Genomic DNA, 22,651 nt, shown 5'->3' with positions numbered 1-22,651 from the left:
GGAGACTGGTATATCACAAGGTAATTACAATGAGAGTATGTACTCCGTCTCAGAGCGGAATTCCGCTTTGATCGCGAGATGTTGGATTAGCCAGCTTTAACCACCCGAGATTACTAGCCAAGCTCAGCCCTAGCAGGCTCCTATTCATCGTCCCATGAATTGGCCAACCAGAGTTATCAGTTGACATTCCATTTTGAGAATTCGCCGAGATCCATGCTCCCTGTTGTTTCTCTTAAAGCCCAACCATCCCACTCAAGACTCTTCATCACCAACATCCCACCATAGTCATTCATTATACCTGAAATGTCGTCAGCACTCACCACACCAGTCTTCATACTTCCCTTGGCTCTGTACAAAGAACAGACGCCCTCGGCGGTAGTCATCGCCGCCAATCCAACAGCAACAACAATACAATTATACTGCCCTGACGAAGTCTCCGCAGCATGCGAATCATCTGGGTACAACAACTCCATTGTAATCGGACCATGGGCAAGCAAGACTGTCCCAGCTGGCGCGGCTTCAACGGGCGTCTTCCATTGGATGTTGGCATTGAACGATCTGGGCGGCGCCAGTTCTGTTGAGTGTCTTGTGAGCAGCGGCACGCCTCAGACTTGTACAACCATGGCGCTGCCGAAGGAAACCGGGGAAGACGGTGTTACCGACGTTGTGACCGGTTACGGAAGTATCACGAAAGAATTTGAGCTCATGTTTGGCACGCTGCCGATCATCATCACCAAGGGCCAAGAGCTGCTTGAAAGAGAATCTCAGGCCACGACCATGGAAGATTCTAGTGCTGCTCAAGCAACCGGAAGTGAGACTGAGGCTACAAGTGCAGAGGTCACGGCTACTAGCGCTTCAACTGATGCTGCGGCACCGAAGGAAACTAATGGGGCTAGATCGAGTGCTGTCCGTATGTTAGGTGCCATATTAATGGCTGGATTAGCCTCCTTCATTGTGCAATTTTGAGGGGTTAACATGAATCTACGGGATATTTCCTAAGAATTATCCCGAGCGAATTCCAGGTGATGGGAGCACTCCAGAGCTCAATGTTTAGATACACATTCAGCAAACGGCATCACTAAGCTACCATATTATACGTCGCATATGCAGTCTGATAATTATGGATGAAATAAAAATATCTTATTTATCAGTTTTTTGAAATGAAAGGACTTACGAATCCTTCTCGTTCACTGGGTTAGTGATCGATGTTTCAAGTCGAGCATTACGTCAGCTAAGATCAGCACAAAACCAACGCAACCTCATGTTCGAACTGTCATCACCGAAGTTCACCGACCAAGAATAAATCCACGAAAACAATGTCATCAGGGCAAACTCAAGAGGCCCTCGCATGGAGGGGGCGACAGACTACGATGCGACAGCAGCAACAAAACATGCCGCCTGCAGTAGTACAAATCGTCCTCGCCCAGGCTAAACGTCAATTCGACGAGCTCCAGCGAATGACACCAGAACAGCGACGCGCGGGCAATCGTATGGGCGCCTCCTACGACGATATTCCCATCACTGAGCCCAATGATCTGATGCTTTTCAACGGCTTTTCTTCCACACAGCCCGATTTTGTCCAATTCGGCAAGGCTTGTCGAGAAGGCGATATGGCTACCGTCGAGTCCATCGTTACCTCTAAATCTCGCACGCCAGCTTTCCTTCACGAAGGTCTTTTTAACGCTTTGGGTAGCGGCAAGGTTGATGTTACGCGCTATTTATTTGATGCTGGAGCACCAATCACAAGAATAACTCCATCATGGGCTTTGGCTGCTCCACAAGACCAGCAAAAGCCCTTGTTCGAACTGCTTCTGCAGCACGGCTGGACTGTAAACACACCTGGGTTCTACGGAGCTGTCCTACTACCATCCGTTATCCGTTCGGGCAACGATTATCTTCTTGACTGGTTTCTTGAGAATGGTGCAGATCCGAATCTTGGCAAACAACAGGACAATCGCGACCGTTTTGGCGATCCTGAAACGAATTCATGCGAGGCACTCGAGATTGCAGCAACGATAGGCACAGTTCAAACGGTACAGAAGCTACTCCATGCTGATGCCAAAATTGACAACGGAGCACCATTGTATTATGCAGCAGGTGCCTATCCACCGGGATCAAACCCTCACGCTGGAGTTGTAACACCAAGCAAAGAATTTGACCAGGCGAGGATTCCTGTCATGGAAATACTGGTAAAGAACGGTGCGCGGGTTAACGATAAGGCAATCTCACGCCATGTGACAGCGGAGTATCCAATTGTCAATGCTGTCATGGCGGGCGCTATCGAAAGGGTTAAATGGCTGTTGAGTCAAGGCGCAGATCCAGATATGAAGGGGCAGTTTGGTAGTGCTCGCGAGTATGCTGAAAAGCTTTCTAGTGATGAGATGAAGCATGTATTACAGGTACTTTGAGGGTTCAGGATGGATTGAACTGACGATGGGTGTGGAGGAAACCCTTTTAGATATTGAGACTTGAGTGAATGAACAAATCGTTTGAGAATAAAAACGAGTTCACACTACGGTTTACAGCTCGATGCTATTGTGACCTGAGAATCCCGTATATACTTTTCATATGCATACCATTTAGTCGTGAAGTACGGAACCAAGATAAGCTTACTGTCAGCATCATTTGGCAACCTATCAATGACTTCAGCGCTGCCTCGTAATGCTTTCGTGTCGCGTCGTGTCGCAAGAGCTGAATGCAGGGTCTTTTCAGGCTGTGCTAGATCAGGCGCCTACAGGGTCCTGGCTCTAGTGGCGGTGCAGTCCAAGCGCTGGAACGGTATGTCCCATTGGCCGTAGTTGGCTCACACAGCCACTAGAGCCCGCTTTTTAGCCCTGAACGCGTGTCAGAGACGAGTAACCTTAATTCTAAATATTCCCCGTTGTCGTTTTAAAAGTCAATCTCTCTCTACCCCTAAAGTCCGCGTTTCCTTAACCTTGTTCCTAATCTCAAAAATTTTCAACGACAAAACCCTAAGAGCTCACATCTCAAACTCTATTCCTAAGTGATCATCCGCTCAATCATCTATACTGCAACCTACCAGACCTTCAAATGTGCTTATTCAGTCTCTTCTCAAAAGACAAAGACGAAAAGGACGATCTACCGCCTCCACGGCCAACAAGCCTTGGGCGCAGAACACCAGAGGCTACATCAAGACTCCAAGGGAGCAAATTCGACGGTAGTCCAAGACCATCAGGTGACAAAGACAAGTACGGTTACGGAGTCGGCTACAGCTCTGGCAATGGATCGTTAGGCGTTGGTGGACCGCATGGCGGCGGTGGCCTGTATGGTGGTGTCAATGGCGGTGTTTATTCTGGCGTCAGTGGAGGGCCAAACGGGGGTGTTAATGGAGGAGTTTATGGTGGTGTTTCAGGGACAACACATGGTGGCGGATTGGCGCCGGCTGGAGGGTATGGGAGTTCACCAGGAGGAGGGCATGGATACCTGTGATTGAAGGGAAGTGATTGGCGGCGGATCAATATTGCATTTTTTTTATTTTTAAGCGCTGAAATATCCTAAGATACCTTGAACAAAGAAGAGACTTTGTCGCCTTTGATCGGGAGACTCAAAAACAAACCAGCATCGCAAGCGGTTTATGGAACACTGAGTTGCATGTTATGCTAGGGCCAGTAGCCGCCTATTACTCTGCTATTCTTTGTCCCAATTAACACGAGCTTTACCATCACGCTTGTCATCTTCTCAAAGCGAAAACGAGATATCTGCCTATACGATTGTCGGCTTTTTGAAATGAACTTCGTTAAAAGACTTGAATGGGCGCTTTGTTGTATGAGATAGACACGTGAAAGTAGAAAAAAAAGTTAATTTGGATAACCAATGCACCTCAGTGACGGTAGTAAAACAACTCAAGCGCTCAAGCGATGTGTCTCATTCACCGCGACCTGAGCTTAAGACTGTTCGAATGAGATCCATGAATTACGTGATACATGCAGCCCGAACAATGGACTGTCTGTTGTGTACCTAGTTGAACAGTAAATCTCTGAGCCATAAGTCATGGAATGATTCGATGCTCATCAATCATTGTTTATTCTCATGAGGCTTCACTATCCCGTAGCAGCTTTGAGAAAGTTACGTACCTTTTAGCCAAAGTTGAGATTGCAACAACACGGTCACTATTCGTAGAGTAAATACATTTCTCATTACTCATCTTCAACTTCAACTGAGTTTCTTTCCTTCTCACAACCCACCAACCTCTCGTCCTTTCACCCCCTCAATCTCTATCTTGTTTTCTGCTACGGTTATCTGGCCCCCTTTTGCCTCGGTCTCCCTGTCAGATTATACCCATTCCCCAGCAGTATTCTATTCAGCACTATTCCATCCCGCACTATGGGGTGCGAGGAGTTCCACGACTAGCTTCTATGTCTAATGGAGGTAATCGCCGGTCCTTCACAAGAGAATGCGTGGTCCCTGGAGGATATCTATATGAGCCATGACGATATGCTCAGATATGTCGCCATGTCTAATGATGAAAATACGGCCTTTTTACAGTGGCGAGAATCACAGAAAGGGCAGACAATGTTTTCATCCTATTCAGTCCTTGCTAGCCCTCTGTTTTTGACTGTTCTTTGCTGTCTGATCTTCAACATCGCACTCCCATAGACCAAGGAGTTCACTTTTGGTCTTTTCAACTAAGTACAGGGGCTTGATGGACGGGATAGAGAACAACCCGAAATACAGGAGCCTCTGGGACTTTAACTTAAACGCCTTACCAGTTTTTAAGATACGGGGGGTCACTACGATTCTAGCTGAATCACTCCCGTCTTTCGTTTTATTGTATTTGCATGAGATGAAAGGCGATATCACAACAACCTTATTTGCGCTGTGTCTTCGAAGCACCATCTCGGATGGATAAGATGCTAGGAGTCAGGACAAAATCTTACTGTTCACTAAAGTAGATTAATCAATACTCTTATTAGTATCAGACGGTGTTCATTTCATTTCTATGCTTTAGTTTGATGTTGATCATTCTTCACCTCAGAAAATTATTAGTAAATGAGACGCGACGAGTTTAGTGAGGACTCAATTCCCTCTTTTTCGCATTCTGGGCTTCTAATATACTTGTTCAAAACTTCATACTCATTTAGTAAATAATCATATGATTGTATTAATAAAAGCCATTCGCCGTTTATGCTTATACTATCCATTTCCGGGGAATGCTCTGGTCCACTGATTACTCAGGACGATCACGTGTGGATACTACCGGGGTCTAGATCAAAACAGCGACCACTTTACAAGACCCCGAACCTCCCGCATTTCATACTGATGGCGGCTAAAGATCCCCCCAACAGGTCCACCCTGAACTATACAGAGATAACCGAAATGGATGCTCCGGCTGAAAAGGTGCAGCAGCATCAGGTTGCATGCTTTAGCTGCCGCGCATCGAGGCAGAAGTGCGATCGCCAGGATCCTTGGTAAGTCGGTCTAGCCCTAGCCACCTTCACGCGAGACTGACACGGGGGTATTAGTTCTCGCTGCGCTTCTCATGATCGCATCTGTAAATATCCAGCTCGTTCGAACAGGGGCCGTAAGCATGGTAGCACAAAGTAAGACCATACACCACTCATAAGGCGTTTCTGACCGCTCCCAGCAAACCTGACAGTGTAGAGAAGCTCCTCGCTCGCATCGAAGAAAGCGGTGCCCGTGAGGAAATCCTCACAGCTCTTTTAGGCCAAACTCTCCCCAGTCCAAATACAACAGTGTCTATAAGAGGAACTCCGTGGACACATGGACAGGGGACTGATTCAGCGCCCGAGTATGGCCACGGTACGAGTCAATCGTCGCATTCGGTCACTCACCGACGTTCAGTCAGTTATGACGAGAGCGATGATGCCGATGGTTTGGTGTCACCGATAACAATGGTCACGGCCGCTATTTCGATGAGTTCTTCTGCGGCTTGTGACAGACTTAGATCTCAGATGCCGATGCAGCCGGGTATGCGCGAAGCTATCATGGCGCCGATAAAAGAAAGACTGGCTTTGTATTTTGGTAAGCGCAAGAATACGAATACCTCTTTCGTCTGTTGTCTAATTCGTATCAGGCCCACATAGAGCACAGCAAAAAGACTGGGAGGTTCTGGCAACTCAAGCAGTTGATTCTCCGTTCAAGTTGGAGAGAGACACTTGCGATCCACTTACTTCAAGATTGATCGATGATAACGACGCTGCACTATACTTCCAACTGTACGTCAACAGCCAAAGTTTGGTGTCGCTGTAATGCTGACGGATAGAAAAGATTCTTCCAGATTCGTCATCCTCTGATCGGCCTCCTAGACGCCACGTTACATACTCGCGAATATGTCTATGGATGCTCATTCACCTTATTTTCCGTGATCTGCGCTCTAGGATGCGCTGTCTCGGCACGCCCTCGCGACCGAGCCATATACCCCGTTCTGTCGTCATTAGCTAGTGGCAATATCAGATGGTGTATCGCTGCGTCGGTGAAATCCCTCTCAACTATCCAAGCCATTGTCGCCTACCAATACTGGGCACCTCTCTCTGCAAGGCAGGCAGATGATCCATACTGGCTAACATTGAGCCATGTAAGTGCGTTCATGTAAGATCATATTTCGAATTGCGTGCTGACTTCTTCGAAGGCTGTTCAGTTAGCCAAAGAGATGGGAATTAACAGATCAGATGTTGTGAAAGAATATGTCAACGCAGAATTTCCGAATTCTTCACCAGAGCTGGCCGACAGGTATGCCAGAAACTACGAGAGAGCGTGGCTATACACTTTTATCGTAGATAAAGGCTTCGGGGCCCTCAATGGTCGCTTACAGTGTATGAGCTGGAGGGCAGTACCTCGTAATGCAGTAGATTGGTGGAAATCACCTATGGCAGAACCAACAGATCGTATCATCAGTGGAGTAATCGAGATTAGGGGATTATTGGTAAGTTCGATACTGAGGTGACCGAATTCCAGCTGACGATCATTGTTACAGCTCCAGGCGATGGAGAAGCGTCGACACATAGTCTCGACACCAGCTTTCATCCTAGAGTGGCACAAAGAAGCTTACGAGCGACTAACTCGCGTCCGCAACGAACGCTGTCAAGCAGATGACCTGCCGTCTTCGAAATATCTCCCTATCCTCGCTTTCTATATGGATCACAGCATTCTGGTCTTTAACGCTCAGGCTTTGCGAGACTTGACGGCCTCTGAGGATAGTGCGGCAGCATCTGCACTTTTGATCATCCAGAGAAAGAGTATTGAAGTTGCTGGTCGTATCTTTGACCACTTGGTGACAGATAAAACAATGAACGACGTCTCAGTTGGCTTTCAGAATAACCAGTTTATTATGATATGCCACGCTATGACTGAGATACTACGGGTAAGTCTCTTTCTTTCTCAGATATTTGAACATCAGTAACCTGGTACCCAGGCCGTAAAGAAAGGCGGCATTACAGCAGAAGAAACTGCCGCCGCTGCAGAAAAGGTTATCAGTGTCATTCCATTCTTTGACCGTGTGGTGCAGCACCTTCCAGCCTCATCATCTGTACACCTTTACTTTGATCTTGCTCGTTTCTTTGCATGTCAGATCGACTCTTTGCTTGCGCCACCTGATCCACAGGCTTCACGAGAAACGATCGATCAAGGAATGTTTACGGATGAGTGGTTCAAATCTGTTGATTCGGGCGTGCCAGATGTTGCCACGTATATAGATATGGGATATTTGGGAATGGATCAGTCAATGATGGATGCGAATGGGTTCTTCGATTTTAATGACTTTAATGGTATGGCATAAAGGTTTGACGGCATCAATATTAGGGGTTAGGCGTTAGTATTTTGTGGTCAGTTATATGACATCAAACTTGAGACACTTTAAATCGAAACTCGTCGGTTCCAGGTCTTGTCCGTCTTCTCTAGGTGCTGAGGTAGTATACCTTGCTTTCTCAGCACCCAAGCTTCGAATCTTCCACCGTGACTCCAAGTACGCAAAAGGATGCAGCAATGTACAAAAATCTAGCAAACAGCTGCGCACCTAAGTAGCTTCCTGTTCCTGTAGAGATCTCCAGAGCAATAGGAGCACTAAACGTCGATGAAGCAGCCATAGCGACCCAAAGACAACTCACAACACCGATGCTAGGTTCTCTAGTCCCATAACCTCGACGAGGACAGGTGATATGTTGACCCAAAAGACACCAGCTGACAAACCTCCAACCAGTGCAAATGTGAGGAGTACGCCAAATGAGTCTGCGTTAATCCATATCGCAAAGGTCAAGATTCCGGGGATGAATAATATTATGAAGGTGAGGTTAATTCTACCAAACCGATCGCTAAGCCAGCCGGTGCAAGGACGGCCAATGGCTTGACCAAACATGAAGAATGTTGGGATCATCGAGGCTTGTGACGACGAGAGTCCAATAACATTTACGTAATTGGCGAGTGTGAAGATGAGCACGAAGTAACCGGGCATGCTGAAGGCGCCGTAGGTCAAGACAAGGAGATACTCTAGTCTATTTAGAAGACTTGTGTCGAAAGCGAGTCTTGTTGCTTATGCGTGATATCGAATTCGTATAAGCAGTGTACAAGTGATGTTCGCTACCGCCGATACGATTGCCAGAATCCGATAAGCCCATTCCAAACCCATGTTGCGAATAATGGCCCTAGTAGCGAATGAGTATGTCAATCCTCCGAGACCAGCCCCAGCGATGGCAATGCCGTTAGCCAAGGCTCTTCGTCTCGTGAACCACTGCGATATAATTCCATAAGACGGTAAAAACAGCAACTCTATTCCGATTCCAAAGAGTGCTCACTGAGAGAGAAATAATTGCTATAATTCAGTAGATAAGCTTGCACAGACAAGGCTAACAGACTGTACTATAGCCCCAATAAGCATCGCCGGTCTTGTACCAAGTTCTCTAGCCATGATAGTCGCGAATGGGGATATCAGCATTATGACACCTACACTGAGCGATCCAGAAATGGCATAGATAAGTGGCGTTGTACCAGGAAATGTATTCCCTTTGACGAAGTGGGCAAGAAATACGGAATATGCTGCGTTAATACCCCATGAATGGCCGTTGACGATAGCCACTGAGGTTGTGACGACCCAATCGTATCCTCCATCTGGGGCTTTTTCGGAACTCGGCGAAACCTCTTGCGTCTCCAAATCCGGGTACGTCGAGGTCTCCTTGTCGTTCATGGTAAAATGCCTATAGGTTGGACCAGAACCCAACTTCTACTGGACTTTGAGACTATATATCATCTCATAGACTGATACATGGGACAGTTCGGAAATATGGCCACAAAATCGGGCCATCGACAGACTTTAGGAGCATGTCATTATAAATTGGCTAATTCTCATCTATATGTACTCATATATCGATCAGATATTGGCATGTATCTTGAAACCGTTCTTGGTGTCTGACTCCACTGGAGCTTCTTCTTCGCTTCCATAAGAAGTTCCAAGACTACATTACTTATCATATTCTCTCGTCTAATTGTGTCAAAGGCTGTGATATCAGCTTCGTACAACACCCTAGGTCCTCGAACCAGTCAATGAAGGTGCATCCTCAAGGTCCCGAAGTTATTGGCCAAACAACTGACTTGTATGTGTCTCCGACATGATCCAAGAGCTTACCCGGCATAAGTACTCTTCCAGCCCGCTGTAAGATTGTTGTGAAGCTGGACTACTGATACTAGTTCATTTCGAGCTTCATTGCTTAGCCGTAAAAGACCCAGCACTGCCATTGGAGGTCTTGACCTCCATCCAATGTTCAGAGCCAAGCTGGAGTGGAGCGAAATTTCTGTTTCTATCGACATGAGAGCCGTTTGATCATTGCCTTATTCAAATCATATGCGTACGTTCTTCTCTCTGTAAACCAGGCTTCGTGCCGAATATGTAAGTAATTTGTTGCATCTAGTCGAGTTCGTCATCCTATCAGCATTGTCCACAGTGATGCCGTCTTCAATATCAACTGAAGCCCATGCTCCAGGGTTCCGTATTCGCGGCTTTTTATGCAATTCCAATAAAAACATTGAAAATGGAAGACGGAGAAGTTCAGACGAAGCGACGCTCCTCCATGATCCGTCCCGTGATCTAGGCCCAACGAGAGAAAGGTCCAACTTGACTCTTGGACAAGACATGGTCGACAATGCCTTCGCTTAAACAAAGCTTACATACATTATCGCTGGCAGAGGAGCAAATCTCAACATCGTTGGTTCCATGGGGCAGTCTGCCGTGCTTATCGGGTTTGAGGCATGCGCTGTTCACTACCCCATTGCGAGATGCGACGGCTGTTATTATTCCAAGACGGCCAATTGCGAAAATGATACCATCAAATATTGCAGTCAATTCGCTGAGAAATTCTTTCGTACCTTGTTCACCAAAGGGGGCGATGACAGGTGTAAGATCCGTCGCGAAATCGTTGGCGAATCGTCCCAAAAGTCAGTCTTGTTATTGGTACCGTGGATTGTGCGGGGACGCGCTCGTAGGCTTAAAGTCTCTGAACGGCTGCGTACTTGAGGCCTTGACACTATTTTCAGCGCTGGGGTGCGCCATGAACGGGCTCTCGCTCCAATGGCTTGGCTGTGCGATGCACCATTGTTTGCCAACATGATGCAGGCACCAAATACGTCAAGAGCTACAGAGGCGCCCCAACAGAAGTTGGGAACCTCATCCGCGAAGTTAGAAGTCTCTCTGTCATCCTGCACAACCTTTCCCTTATCGCTTTCGACCTAGAGGAGACTAGACCACCCGAAGCAACTGCTGCTGTTCACGAGCCGCCAACTGTTCTTCATCCGCATTATCTCCACGATTGCCATCAGCTGCTGAGTCGCCTGGAGACAGGTCTTTCGCGTACAGAAGCTTCCTTAGATTCGGGTTGCGGGCGCTCAAGACTACAAGCTCGACTAAAATGGCCTTACACTTCAACCGAGTCCAGAGAAATGATCCAGGATATACAGCGTTACAACCAGATCATCCACACAGCTCTTGCCGCCGACTCTCTGTCCAAGCTCAAACATTGCTTATCGCGACAAGTCTAAATGAAGGATGGCCTTGAAAGGACCAATCGCACCGCTGAAAAGATCTTGGATATACAAGTCAAGATTGCCCTCGATGCCAAAAGAAATCAAGTCCTCAAAGATTTTGGCCAAGTTAATCCTCGGGGCTAATACGAGATAAACGAAAGCCTACGGCATGGCCTCACCGGCTTTTGGCTCACGCAAGGTCCAGAGTTTGACTACTGGTACTCAACTCCCGCTCCAAGGCTCTGGTGCAGTGGTATACCTGGCGCTGGGAAGTCAGTCCTTTCTGCAGCCGTGATCAAGGAGTGTTTTCAAAGAAACGCTCATGATGCACACAAAGCTACTGCGTACTTCTTCTGCACCTATTGACATGAGCGCTCGCAGCATCTGGTCAATATTCTTTCCTCTCTTTGTATCCAACTCGCCCTGCAAAGCGAATACGCTTTCCATATCTTAGAAGAGTATCACGACCAGCTATTCTCAAGTCACCACCTCTCTTCAAAGCCCACCGCCGAAATGCTCATACAGATACTACATCGTATCTGCGCTTGCTTTACCCGCGTCTACATTGTCGTCGATGGTATCGATGAGTGTGACAATCGAGTCGAAGCAAATGTAAAGTGCTTGGCTGAGCTTGCGCTGTCACAAGGGAACAATGTTATTAACATGGCGTTATTTAGCCGGGACGAGAGCATTATGCGCACACGTCTGGAGAAAGACTTTCCTCATGTCGAAATTGAGGCCCATACCGAGGACCTGCAACTCTATGTCGCCTCAGAACTTAGCGAAAGAATTGCTTCAAAACGGCTGAGACTTCGTGACCCAAATCTGAAAGACCTCGTTATGACAAGATTGGTTAGGGAAGCTAAAGGGATGTAAGTTGCCCTTGCTCCGATACCACTCACTTCTAGCTAGCAGGTCTCGAGGTTTCGCTGGGTAGCCTGCCAATTGGACTACATGTGTGAACTCCCAACAGACAGAGCTCGACGTGAGGCCTTGAGCAAGCTTCCCCCTTCGCTCTATGCAACTTATGATCGTATCTTACTAAGAATTGATGGTTGCAACGATGCGGTAAAACGAATAGTCAAGGGAGCGCTATTAATGCTCGCGACGACTTTCTCCTCACTCTGCTTTGAAGAAATCTGCGAGGCCATTTCCTTGGAAGACGGTGCAACAACTCTCGAAGATGATAAGATTGTAAAAGAAAAGGAATTGCTGCGATGGTGCAGTAATCTTATTCGAGTCGACAAATCCGGCTCTTTCGCCAATGGCAAAAGAATTCAGTTTGTACACTTTACAGTCCAAGAATATATTCAGTCCTTGAAGACTCGCAATTCGGACCATCAATACCCAAATCTCAGAGAATACGCTGTTTCGCGGGTAGATGGCATCGACTTCTTTTCTTTCCTGTGTTTACGCTTCCTCACTATGGAGGATATGGAGCGATTTCCGCCTACCTCTGACATAACATGTAGTATCGAGGACATGCTTGCTCGACGCAGACGCAGAACCTTTTACCGCAAATCAGTACTATCTTGACACCATATAAGACACGACCGTCAAATATGGAGGATGATACAAATAAGCTCCTGCAAAAACTCTTCCAACCCTCCAAAACGCCCTCCTTCTGTCTGTGGGCTATTGACTTCATATTCAGTCATCATCCCTCGTCTTCAACAGACGCCTCTTCTGAGTCAAGAAGAGTTCTATCGAAAGTCATCAATGCGGTGCTCAGACCTGAATTCACGCCTCTTCACATGGCAGCTGCATTCATTATGTATGACATATGTCAAGAGTTGCTGGAGAGTGGCTCTGATGTGCTGGCATACAGCAGATTCGGTACTCCATTACACTGTGCCCTTGGCGGTCGAGGTTTCTTTTATAGTTTTCTGAACTTGAAAAGCAACGATATCATATCGGGTGGTCCCATTACTGATCGAAAAGTCTTTCATAGTGCGCACCAGGCTCAGCTACAAACAGTCCAGTTGTTGCTGAACGCTTCAGTCTCGCCCCTGACATCCCCTTTACCATCAGAAACTATCATATCGCTCACTTTTTCATGCCCTGGCCTATCCACTAACAACGCCCAAGTTATTATCAAGCTTCTTAGGGCTGGTTTGTCAATAACGGCTCAAGATGTGCAACTCTTCAGGATCCGTTATGATCGGTGCCTGCAGATGCCTGCTCTCACATCTGAGACCTCTCCTATGTGGTCTCTCTTTCCAAAATTACTCAAGGTCTTTGGCGAAAACCTTACGCCAGGCTGCCCCAAATTTGTCCTTCACCAGGAAACCGCAGACTTTATCTCAAGAGCAAGCAAAATGAGACAACCCTAATGTCGAGGTGGGCAGTCGATTGAAGGCGCCAGGAGCGAAGAGGTCCTCAAATACTTCCATTCACTGATCATATTGAACGATGGAATTGGGATGAGTGCTTTCCTTACCACTTCGAGAGCCGATATGGCAAAGTCGACCGACATTGATCTTAAGCGTCCTGGTTGGAATGCTCTTCATCTCGGATTATTGGAGAGATCTTATCGAGTGTTGGATCCATTGTTGGCCTTTGGCCTAGATACATGTTCTGAAAGTCCAAAGGATTCCAAGCCAGTTCATATGTGCTGCCAAGAAAACATCTACGAGGCTCTTCAAATCTTACGGCGCTTTGGCGGATCAATTCTTGACACCGACAACCTGGGTAAGACCGTGTGGTATTTAGCCGCAGAGCTGAACTCTGTGGTGCTTCTGAAGAAATTACTTGACTTTGGCGATGTAAATACTGCGCTAAGAATCACATCCAAGCACCATGAGACTCCTATTTGTGCGGCAGCGACTCGATTTCACCTCGAAGCGGTCTCTCTTCTCCTGCATCTTTGCAAAACGGAAGAACATTGGACAAGCACTAAAGCACTGTACTTTATTTTATATGAACCCACATTCTCTGGGGTCATTGAATCTCTACATGGACTCGGCATCTTGTCACAAACGTCATGTGGTTTGCGTTCTCTAGCATGCGCATTCTACCGGACTATCTCTTCTGATGACATACAGACTTGTGAGAAGCTTTACTATCTTGGCTGCCCTTTGGAGTGTGAGCTGCCCTTTCCTGTGGTTGTGACACCATTAGGTCTGTCCATACTCCAAAGTTCTTACAAGGTGGTGGCGTGGCTGTTTAGGAGCGCGCGCGCCTGTTTCAACCATCATGGCCCATCCTACTAAGGATACCTATTGCACAGTCCTCGATCTTATTTTAGAACGACCCAGTCTTAACAACCTTCTTTCGGCATTCTTAGATTTAATCCTTGCAGAGAAGGGATCCTTTGCACATGAGCAACGCAGTATTCTTAGCATACCCTCATTTCAGGCAACACAGATGGACTCATGATAATGCTGAACAAAATCTAGGGCAAAGCCTTGGGCCATGGTCAAGTCACGTAAGCAACTCGTACCATTCACCGAAGCAGCAAGCGGCTAATTGATACATAGGAGATTCTTCCTGGATATTACAGGCGACTTCATCTTTAAAAGCATCACAAGACTTGAGTCGCTCAGTGCCATCATTGATCAGAAGGATATCCGTGATCAGAACCGGACTCCTCTTTTGTGGCAGTCGCGCTGAACAATGTGAAAGCGGTAAATGCTTTACTTATTCATGGGGCTGATGTCAACGCAACCGACGACAGAAATTGCACGCCTCTATTCGTTGCAGTTGAGTAAGGTGTGATAGAAGTTGTAGAGTTACTCATTAGTCACGGTGCTCATGTCGACGTGATGAGTACTTCATCTCACGGACTCTTTGATGTGGCTTTCGTGGAGGCCCAAGAATTCTACCCCGAGTACTGCAAACCCAGATTTTATTATTCGAGAGTGGCTATTTGTTGGCAGGCACACGGAGCGAAAGCGAGTTTCACTTGGCCTTTGGAACAATGAGCTGAAGATCAAGAGCTGGTCTGGGGTATGAGTTGTTCGGGTGCCATTACAACGGCGGGATAGGAAGTGTTCCGTGTAGAGCATCTTGGAATACGCCAAACGAAGGCATTGGCTCGAGATTGAGTACAAGTCAAGCGCTGTTCGAGATGCTCAATTGGTGCGGCCAAAAGAAAGATGCGGGAGCGTGTCGAGTGTTGAACGCCAGGGCTATTGCGGAGGATGGTCGCTCAGCGCCGCACGACTGATGGCGAACAATGCAAGCAGCTACGCATACCCGCACAGCAAATCACCTGCAGCTTCTACCGACCTGTCAAAACGGTCGATGGGGTTAAAGAAATTGCAACGCTGCGTGCAGCCGATCATTTTCTTCCTCCCGGAGAATCCACTGGGCGACCGGCACCGGTCCGGAGGACGGTGCTGGCCTTTTGGGCCGTTAGACTCCACCTACTTCCGGTGTGATATGGATGTGCCTGCTCCTCAGGGAGCAAGAAAACACCGAACCTTGATATAAGATATCAAAATAAACTTAGCAAAGAACACCCTAAGCTTAGGCTCAATTTACCTAATATTTTTTATCACTTAGGGTCAAGGTTCTGAGTTTTCTTTCCTCCCCTAGCTGTTCTAAGGGAGGTAAGAAGATCAGGACCAAGTGACGAAAATATTGAGGTACATTGGCCTGAACTTTGGGGGCAGAGTTCCACTTCTCAGTGATCCGCAACACTGAATGAACATGTCGATAGGAGGCGCAAGTAGATCAATCATGGCAGGATATGTTTCATTCATATATTCGTATATACACTCTATTTCATACAAGCTATTGTCACTCGACCCAATAGGGAATGACGTTTGGGTATCTTTTATGCCGTCGGTAACTTCAGGCGGCGCAGCAGGACTCTATCCACAATCTCATCGAAGAGATGGTGATGATCAGCAGAGCTGAACCTTTTCTCAGTCGCGACGATTGTCGAACTGACTCGCTGCTTCTGGGCATCATGGATGTCGCAGCGTCATTTTTCATTCGCATTCACCATTTCCAGGTGCACGCTCAGACATGGACTTCAGCAGCGTTCTTCTTCTTGTTCTTCTTGATACCAGCAAGGCCAATGATCTCCTCCCAGAAGCCAGTAGGAGGGTCAACGATCATGGCGCGTTCTTCGTAAGCATCAATGACAGGTCGCTCCCAGACAAGATCACACTCCTTGGCACTGATGACCTTGGTGCGCTTGATGAGCTTCCAGCCGAGATACATGAAAGGAGCGATGATTTGCATGGTGTAGTTGGAGAAGAAGTTCTTCGCATTGAAGGGAGCCAAGGATGTGTATCCATAGGTGTAGCAAACGACTGTGTGAAGGATAAGAGCGATCCAAGCACAGTAGGGCTGGAAGTAGCCGAAGTAGGGCATCTTCTTGCGATCAACGCCCTGAGCCTTGCAAGCACGGTAGTAGAAGAGGAAGGTAATGTTCATGGTGATATAATCCACGATACCTCCTCCAGTAATGAGAGCGAGAAGGATGGTCAGGGCCTCGGCGGACGAGCTGTCGAGCTGAAGGAAGGCCAGCAGAGGGAAGACCATGGTGACGGCGAAACAGTAGATAGGAATACCGTTCTTGGTGGTCTTACGAAGGAAGGCAGGTGCACGGCCATCGAGGGCGAGACTGTACAGCGAACGAGTTGCGCAGTATGTGTACGTGTTACCGGCAGAGAAGATAGTCGTGAAAAGGAGGGCGTTGACGAGATGGGGCAGTCCCTCGATTCCAAGGTTAGACATGGCGATGACCCACGGCGAGGCAGCAGCTGTGCCGTGGCCGGATCCGGTGCCGAGATGGACCTCAACAAGAGTCTCATCAGTGTGGCTAAGAACGATGCCACAAGTCAAAGCAGCGCCGATGAAGAAGAGGCCGAAACGGAAGTAGACAGTCTTAAAGGCAGTCTTGACATATCGGCTGGGGTGCTTAGATTCGGCGGCGACCATGGAGATATAGTCAGGACCGACAACAAAGAAGGCAGCGGATGCCAATGCGCCCATGAAGCCTTCGAGACGTCCAAGATCACCTTCAGTACGAAATGTAGCAAATGCGTCGTGAACATTTGACCAGTAGCGGAAACCATAAGCGTCACCCTGAGGATTACCCCCGACCATTGTCACAAATGTAAACATGAAGAGGATAAAGATCAGAAGGACCTTGCCGAGGGCCAGCCAGAACTCAGCTTCACCGAAGACACCAACAGCAAGAAGATTGAGCACACTAGAAGAGGAGACGAATGTTTAGCATGCATACACACATAGACGGGGAGAGAAAGGGAAGCAGAATTGATCAAAGAGACCATGGAGCGCATCCGTGACGATGTCCATCAGGATGCACTCAGGGTTCAAGCCTTACCCATATGCTATGATGACTGCAATGATGAATCCAGCAGTTGGACCAGCGTCAGTAACAGTGTCACTCCAGAATGAGACAACAAGATTCAGAGCAACGATTTCGAAGGGGATCAGAAGAGCCTCGTAGAAGAAGAAGTTCCAGCCGACCATGAAGCCTAGGGCGTCGTCAACCCAGTGTCCAGCAAGACGGATGAAACCGCCAGAGACAGGCATATAAGTGTTCATCTCAGCGATAGAGTTGTTGGTGAGACCGAGGACCATGGCGTAGAGAGCTGTGCAGACGAGGAGACTGCCGGGGCCGCCCTTGGCCAGACCGGCACCGATACCGATGAACAGACCAGTACCAACAGTGCCTCCGATGGAGAGAAGTTGGACCTGACGGTTGTTGAGACGGCGATGAAGACCATCAGCATTACCACCATCAGATTCGGCGATGGGGCTGGGACTCTCGGCCCTCTTGGAGGCCTTTTCGGAGTCGGAGGACATGTTGGAGATGTTTCGGCCGAGTTGCTTGCTGTTAGTCGATAGGACAGCTCAAAACCACGTTGTCAACCTCAGAAGATATCTGGGGTTGAGAACATGTGGAGAAGGGAGATGGGGAATGAAGAGAAAGAGAGTAAGAAGAGGAAGTCAAAGAGAGAGCGAAAGCAAAGGCATTTATGAGAATGGAACTCTTAGAGACGATCCCAGAAGAACAACCCACAAAGTCGAGACTCAGACATGGTGGTGGTGGAGAGGTCAGTGGGTCGTCGTGATCAATCCTTCGATGGTTGATGAACCCTTGCTGAGGAGTGAGAGCGAGAATTGCAGACATCGCGTCATTATGGAGTCTGGTTAAGTAACTGGAGAAGCGAGAGGACGAGTCCGAGTGAAGATGGTGGATATCGTCGATATTAGAGGAGGCGGAGGCAACTGTTTTGTTCTCCACTGAACCTCTCTCATCAGGAAGAGTGTCCTAGCAGTACCCATCAAACAGCCTCATGAAGCTCAAGGATGACAAGAGTCCGTCCGTTCAACGAGAACGCGTCTTGCAAATTAAGCTTCTCCTTCTCCATGATGTTCCTTTCGCAAGTCGCCGAGATCGTCGCATCGCATTCAGATACGTACCGCTCTCGTTACTGTTGTTGTAACATGACTTATAAAAACTTGTTGACAGAATGGCGATCCGAAGGAAGTTTACGAGATGAAATGCCAAGACAGAGCATGACGTCACAGTCTCAAATTCTTCATTTCAGGTCACTGAGAGATCACGTGCACTGTCTCCTCACGTGACGTACTTCATGATTCCTTTGCGGCAACGGCGCAAGAAAGCAGTGAACCAGTGGATCCTCGGCTGAGAAACTCTGCAGAGTTTTTCTCGATACCCTGTAGAAACAAGCAAAGACAAGCAGTACATGATTCGTTACAGAGTCTGACAGTGGATGATGTGGGTACAGGAAGAAATATGGTGCGGTTTACACGGACATTCCGCTGTCAAAGACCAGAATCGGTAGCTGGACCCGACCACCTCGCTATAGGGATGGCCCCCGATCGTGTGTGAAGAGAGTCCAATGGACTATCAGAGGGAACCCGGTTTAGGGGGACTTATTTACATAATGGATTGCAACGTTGGAGGCTGAGCGGGAAGGGCGATGTGATATGACGACCGTTGTTGATGGAAGCAAGTTTAGATCCTCGAGGAACAAGAAAGTTTACATGCCAATACGCCGACATCACAACTAAATTCAGGGTCTTTCCACATAAACAATCCCCTTATTGCATTTACCAGCCATGACATGAAGTCCAAAATCGCCCAGCAACCAAGCTTGCGGCTCAACGGCAGAGCGACCGCCAAGTTTCTCGTCATTCTTTTGCCTCATTCTCTCACTCGGAGAAAAAAAAGAGAGAACCGCCACCGCCGAATCATCGCTTACTCGAGACCCAGAATAGGCAATGCGTCTAGGATTGCGCTTATTGGCGGCCAACGCTGTAAGCGCCAAGAAAAAGTTGTACAGTAATGAACTGAGTTTTTGCGTTATTTACGATGCGTACGACATCGTATTGAACGTTGAACGATGCTCCACTGATGGATGTTGGGATCCAGGGATGATGCAAGGGACAGGACATGGCGGCTGGGCTAACGGTTTTTCTAGAGTGTGACGGCATTGCGATATTCCCCGAGACTGAGGATATTTGGCTTGACGATATGCTTATTTATTTTAAGGGAACCTATACATGCTATTGTAGAAAAGGTATTTGCTGTTTGAGATGAGATCTAGATCATGAGATTGTCGACACGAAACGTGAAACCGCTTGGATATCTCGTTTGCGTATCTCAGCCTCTTCGGAGAGAAAAAAGTCAGGGTCCTCGTCGGCTTCAGCTGGTCCTGACTTGCCCAAAAAGGGTCCCTTCGTAAGATCAATCTCGATAACACGACTCGTTCTAATAACACTTGGTACAAAGTAGTTTCTATTGACGCGATGCATGTCCTCGCGCTAAACACAAACATCAAAGATCGCCATGCAGGAAGCGTTTCCTTCTAACCTCTGGGATTAATAGATTATTTCCATGGAAAGGGACATTTGTCAGTCTATCAGGATCTTATGCAATGTCAGCTTATGTCCAATCTCTTGTATGAACCGTCGCGCGTGCCAACCATTCTCAGCTGTTTGATAATTTGACAACACGCTGCAAATCTACTATGGATACCTTACGAACACGATGACTTCTCTGAGGCGTGTCAGTTGCAACAACGACGATAACGACAATCATCATTTGTGAACACCATACAGAAAGTAATAGAAAATGAGCGCTGACACTATTTTTTGACTAGAATTACCGCCAAGTTTGCATTGCATTGGCCTCATCAGTTCTACACAACACCCTCACATGAAAGAAGTTTGCTTACCCTGGAGCTCGTGCATGGCCCGTGCATTAGCCTTACAGCTCAGAATAAGCACCTTGATCCCATTCTAGAAACATTCAGGCAACCTTCTTTCAACATCACCACCCAAAATGTCCGAATACTGGAAATCCACACCCAAATACTGGTGCAAGCACTGCGAGACCTATGTTCGCGACACAAAACTCGAGCGCCAAAACCATGAATCTACTGCCAAACATCAAGGCGCACTGAAGCGCTTCCTCCGCGATCTGCATCGTAACCACGAGCGAGAAGCACGCGAAAAAGACCGCGCCAAGCGGGAAGTCGAACGTCTCAATGGAGTTGTTGGAGCTTCATCTGCAGCGGCAGGTCCATCGTCAAGACCTGCGCCGCGTGCGCAACAGAGCGCACCGACGGAGGCTTCATTAAAGAAACAAAGGGAACAACTTGCTGCGATGGGTGTCGCGATGCCGAGTGACTTCCGACCCGAGATGGCTATGCCTGGCGAGTGGACAGTTACGAATACGAGGATTATCGAGGCGAAGACAGAAGAAGACGAAGAAGCAAAGGTGGAAGCCAGAGCCAACGGTGTACGGAAGCGTGAAGCAACGGAGGATGAGAAGGAAGAGGAAAACGCCGTGCGCGGACTGTTCAAGAAGCCTAGACGATGGGGACGAGACTCAAAAGCTATGCCACAACAAGAAGACCAGGAACTTGATGCGCTATTAAGCGGGTCGACGTTTACACCTAGGGCTATGAAGGAGGAAACAGAGGATACGACGGATGTCAAGAAGGAGGAGGATGCAACGCCGGATACAGCCGTGAAGACAGAAGACGCGACAGAAGTCAAGACGGAGGATAACACAGACGTCAAGACAGAAGCACCTGCTGAACCTCTGATAAAGCCAGAGCCAGAGGAGGCTGAGTCGGGTGTACAGACTGTGGTGTTCAAGAAGAGAAAGCCCAAGGGCATTCGACAAAAGTGATGAGACTGTCGCTGTGTACTATACAACTACTTACATTGCTGGAGCATATAATGATACCAACTATACGAATAATGAATGACATTCACCATATCCCACCTCTACCGACATCCTCAAAAGTCAAAACGATATGCCGTGGATCAGTTTGGTAATTCGGCATTTGGGCCAAAGTCCATATCTGTATATCCCGTCGGAGGTAAAAGTCTAAGAGCGAAAAATGAAGCCCAATGGGGATAGCTTCAAACCCATCCACAACAAGACTCCTCTCGCAGACCCAGATATCCCACGTTTCACCAATTAGCACGGAGACGTTGCTTAGAAAGCACATCGGAACTGTTCACGCAACGGCCAATGTTTGTGGGGTAACATCGGCATCTCGGCCTCGATTAATTGCGTCACACGGGTCCGCTTCAAAGAGGATATAAACTCGGCCAAGCTACCTCCGAGAAATTTCCCCTCCATTCTACAATTCCGCAGAGAAACACACAGACAAATCACTATCACAATGGCTTCTAACCAACCTGCCAAATGCTGCACTGAGGGCGTTCGCCATGAGTAAGTCTACCCCGACGAAGGCATTCGCGCAATTTTATATATCTAATGCTTCGTTTGTAGAGGCGAGCCCACTGGCAAGATGATTAAGCTCGATAGCGGTCTCGACGCCTACATCGCGACAGCCCCCGCGGATAAGGCGCACAAGGGAACCGGAATTGTGTACATTGCCGATATCTTCGGAATCTGGACCAATAGCAAGTTGATAGCTGATCAGTTCGCCGCCAACGGGTACACCACTATCATTCCCGATATCTTCAACGGCGATGTTATGCCTCTGCCTATGCCTGAGGGTCTTGATATCATGAGCTGGATCACAAAGGGTGCCAAGGGCGATAACCCTCATACTCCCGCTCAGATCGATCCCATTATCGCCGAGTCTATCAAGACGCTCAAGGCGCAGGGTGCTACTAAGATTGGAGCTGTCGGGTACTGCTTCGGCGCCAAGGTATGTCCTTCAACCTCGACTCACAAGCACATCGCTAACAGTCTCAGTACGTTATCCGCAACTACAAGGCTGGCATCGACGTCGGTTACGTCGCTCACCCCTCTTTCGTCGAGGATGAAGAGCTCAAGGCCATCACCGGCCCCCTCTCCATTGCTGCTGCTCAGACCGACAGCATCTTCCCCACTGAAAAGCGTCACCAATCGGAAGAGATTTTGATTGGCACTGGCTTGCCCTTCCAGATCAACCTGTTCTCTCACGTGGAGCATGGATTTGCTGTGCGCGCTGATCTGAGCGACAAGAGGAAGAAGTTTGCCAAGGAGCAGGCTTTCTTCCAGGCCGTGCAGTGATTTGATGAGTACCTTCTCTAGATGAGTTAATGATATAAAGATACTTAATAGAGGTTCAAGCATGTAAATGGTGTATGGCATGCACGGTGAAACCTTGTCTTGGACTGAAGCGAAACCCCGTGACGGCAGAGGATCTAGACTTGCAGACTCTAAACAAGAGGGAGTAGT

The 22,651-nt window shown here is 47.9% G+C and overlaps 6 protein-coding genes across 6 annotated transcripts; 5 read left to right on the top strand and 1 right to left on the bottom strand.

Annotated features, from left to right (window-relative positions):
• Positions 1 to 621: 621 nt before the first annotated feature.
• J7337_007273 (uncharacterized protein) lies at positions 622 to 2,408 on the top strand (the record flags this gene model as incomplete). Its single annotated transcript, XM_044824925.1, has 2 exons — positions 622 to 910; positions 1,327 to 2,408. The coding sequence occupies 2 exons, from the start codon at positions 622 to 624 to the stop codon at positions 2,406 to 2,408; spliced, it is 1,371 nt and encodes a 456-aa protein (XP_044680582.1).
• Positions 2,409 to 6,847: 4,439 nt separating this feature from the next.
• Positions 6,848 to 7,756, top strand: J7337_007272 (uncharacterized protein; the record flags this gene model as incomplete). The annotated part of the gene is made up of 3 exons (XM_044824924.1): positions 6,848 to 6,904; positions 6,956 to 7,342; positions 7,394 to 7,756. 3 exons carry the CDS (start codon positions 6,848 to 6,850, stop codon positions 7,754 to 7,756), a joined length of 807 nt encoding a protein of 268 aa, XP_044680581.1.
• A 3,743-nt stretch (positions 7,757 to 11,499) lies between these two features.
• On the top strand, positions 11,500 to 12,522 carry J7337_007271 (uncharacterized protein; the record flags this gene model as incomplete). Its single annotated transcript, XM_044824923.1, has 2 exons — positions 11,500 to 11,858; positions 11,910 to 12,522. 2 exons carry the CDS (start codon positions 11,500 to 11,502, stop codon positions 12,520 to 12,522), a joined length of 972 nt encoding a protein of 323 aa, XP_044680580.1.
• Positions 12,523 to 15,954: 3,432 nt separating this feature from the next.
• J7337_007270 (uncharacterized protein) lies at positions 15,955 to 17,775 on the bottom strand (the record flags this gene model as incomplete). Its single annotated transcript, XM_044824922.1, has 2 exons — positions 15,955 to 17,155; positions 17,291 to 17,775. 2 exons carry the CDS (start codon positions 17,773 to 17,775, stop codon positions 15,955 to 15,957), a joined length of 1,686 nt encoding a protein of 561 aa, XP_044680579.1.
• A 2,509-nt stretch (positions 17,776 to 20,284) lies between these two features.
• On the top strand, positions 20,285 to 21,139 carry J7337_007269 (uncharacterized protein; the record flags this gene model as incomplete). Its single annotated transcript, XM_044824921.1, has 1 exon — positions 20,285 to 21,139. One exon carries the CDS (start codon positions 20,285 to 20,287, stop codon positions 21,137 to 21,139), a length of 855 nt encoding a protein of 284 aa, XP_044680578.1.
• Positions 21,140 to 21,641: 502 nt separating this feature from the next.
• On the top strand, positions 21,642 to 22,483 carry J7337_007268 (uncharacterized protein; the record flags this gene model as incomplete). The annotated part of the gene is made up of 3 exons (XM_044824920.1): positions 21,642 to 21,691; positions 21,752 to 22,136; positions 22,184 to 22,483. The coding sequence occupies 3 exons, from the start codon at positions 21,642 to 21,644 to the stop codon at positions 22,481 to 22,483; spliced, it is 735 nt and encodes a 244-aa protein (XP_044680577.1).
• Between the last annotated feature and the right edge of the window lie 168 nt (positions 22,484 to 22,651).

This window comes from Fusarium musae, chromosome 5, assembly GCF_019915245.1.
Source record: "Fusarium musae strain F31 chromosome 5, whole genome shotgun sequence".
In the NCBI taxonomy this organism is placed as follows: Eukaryota; Fungi; Ascomycota; class Sordariomycetes; order Hypocreales; family Nectriaceae; genus Fusarium; species Fusarium musae.
This window is presented reverse-complemented; position numbering and strand designations above follow the sequence as displayed.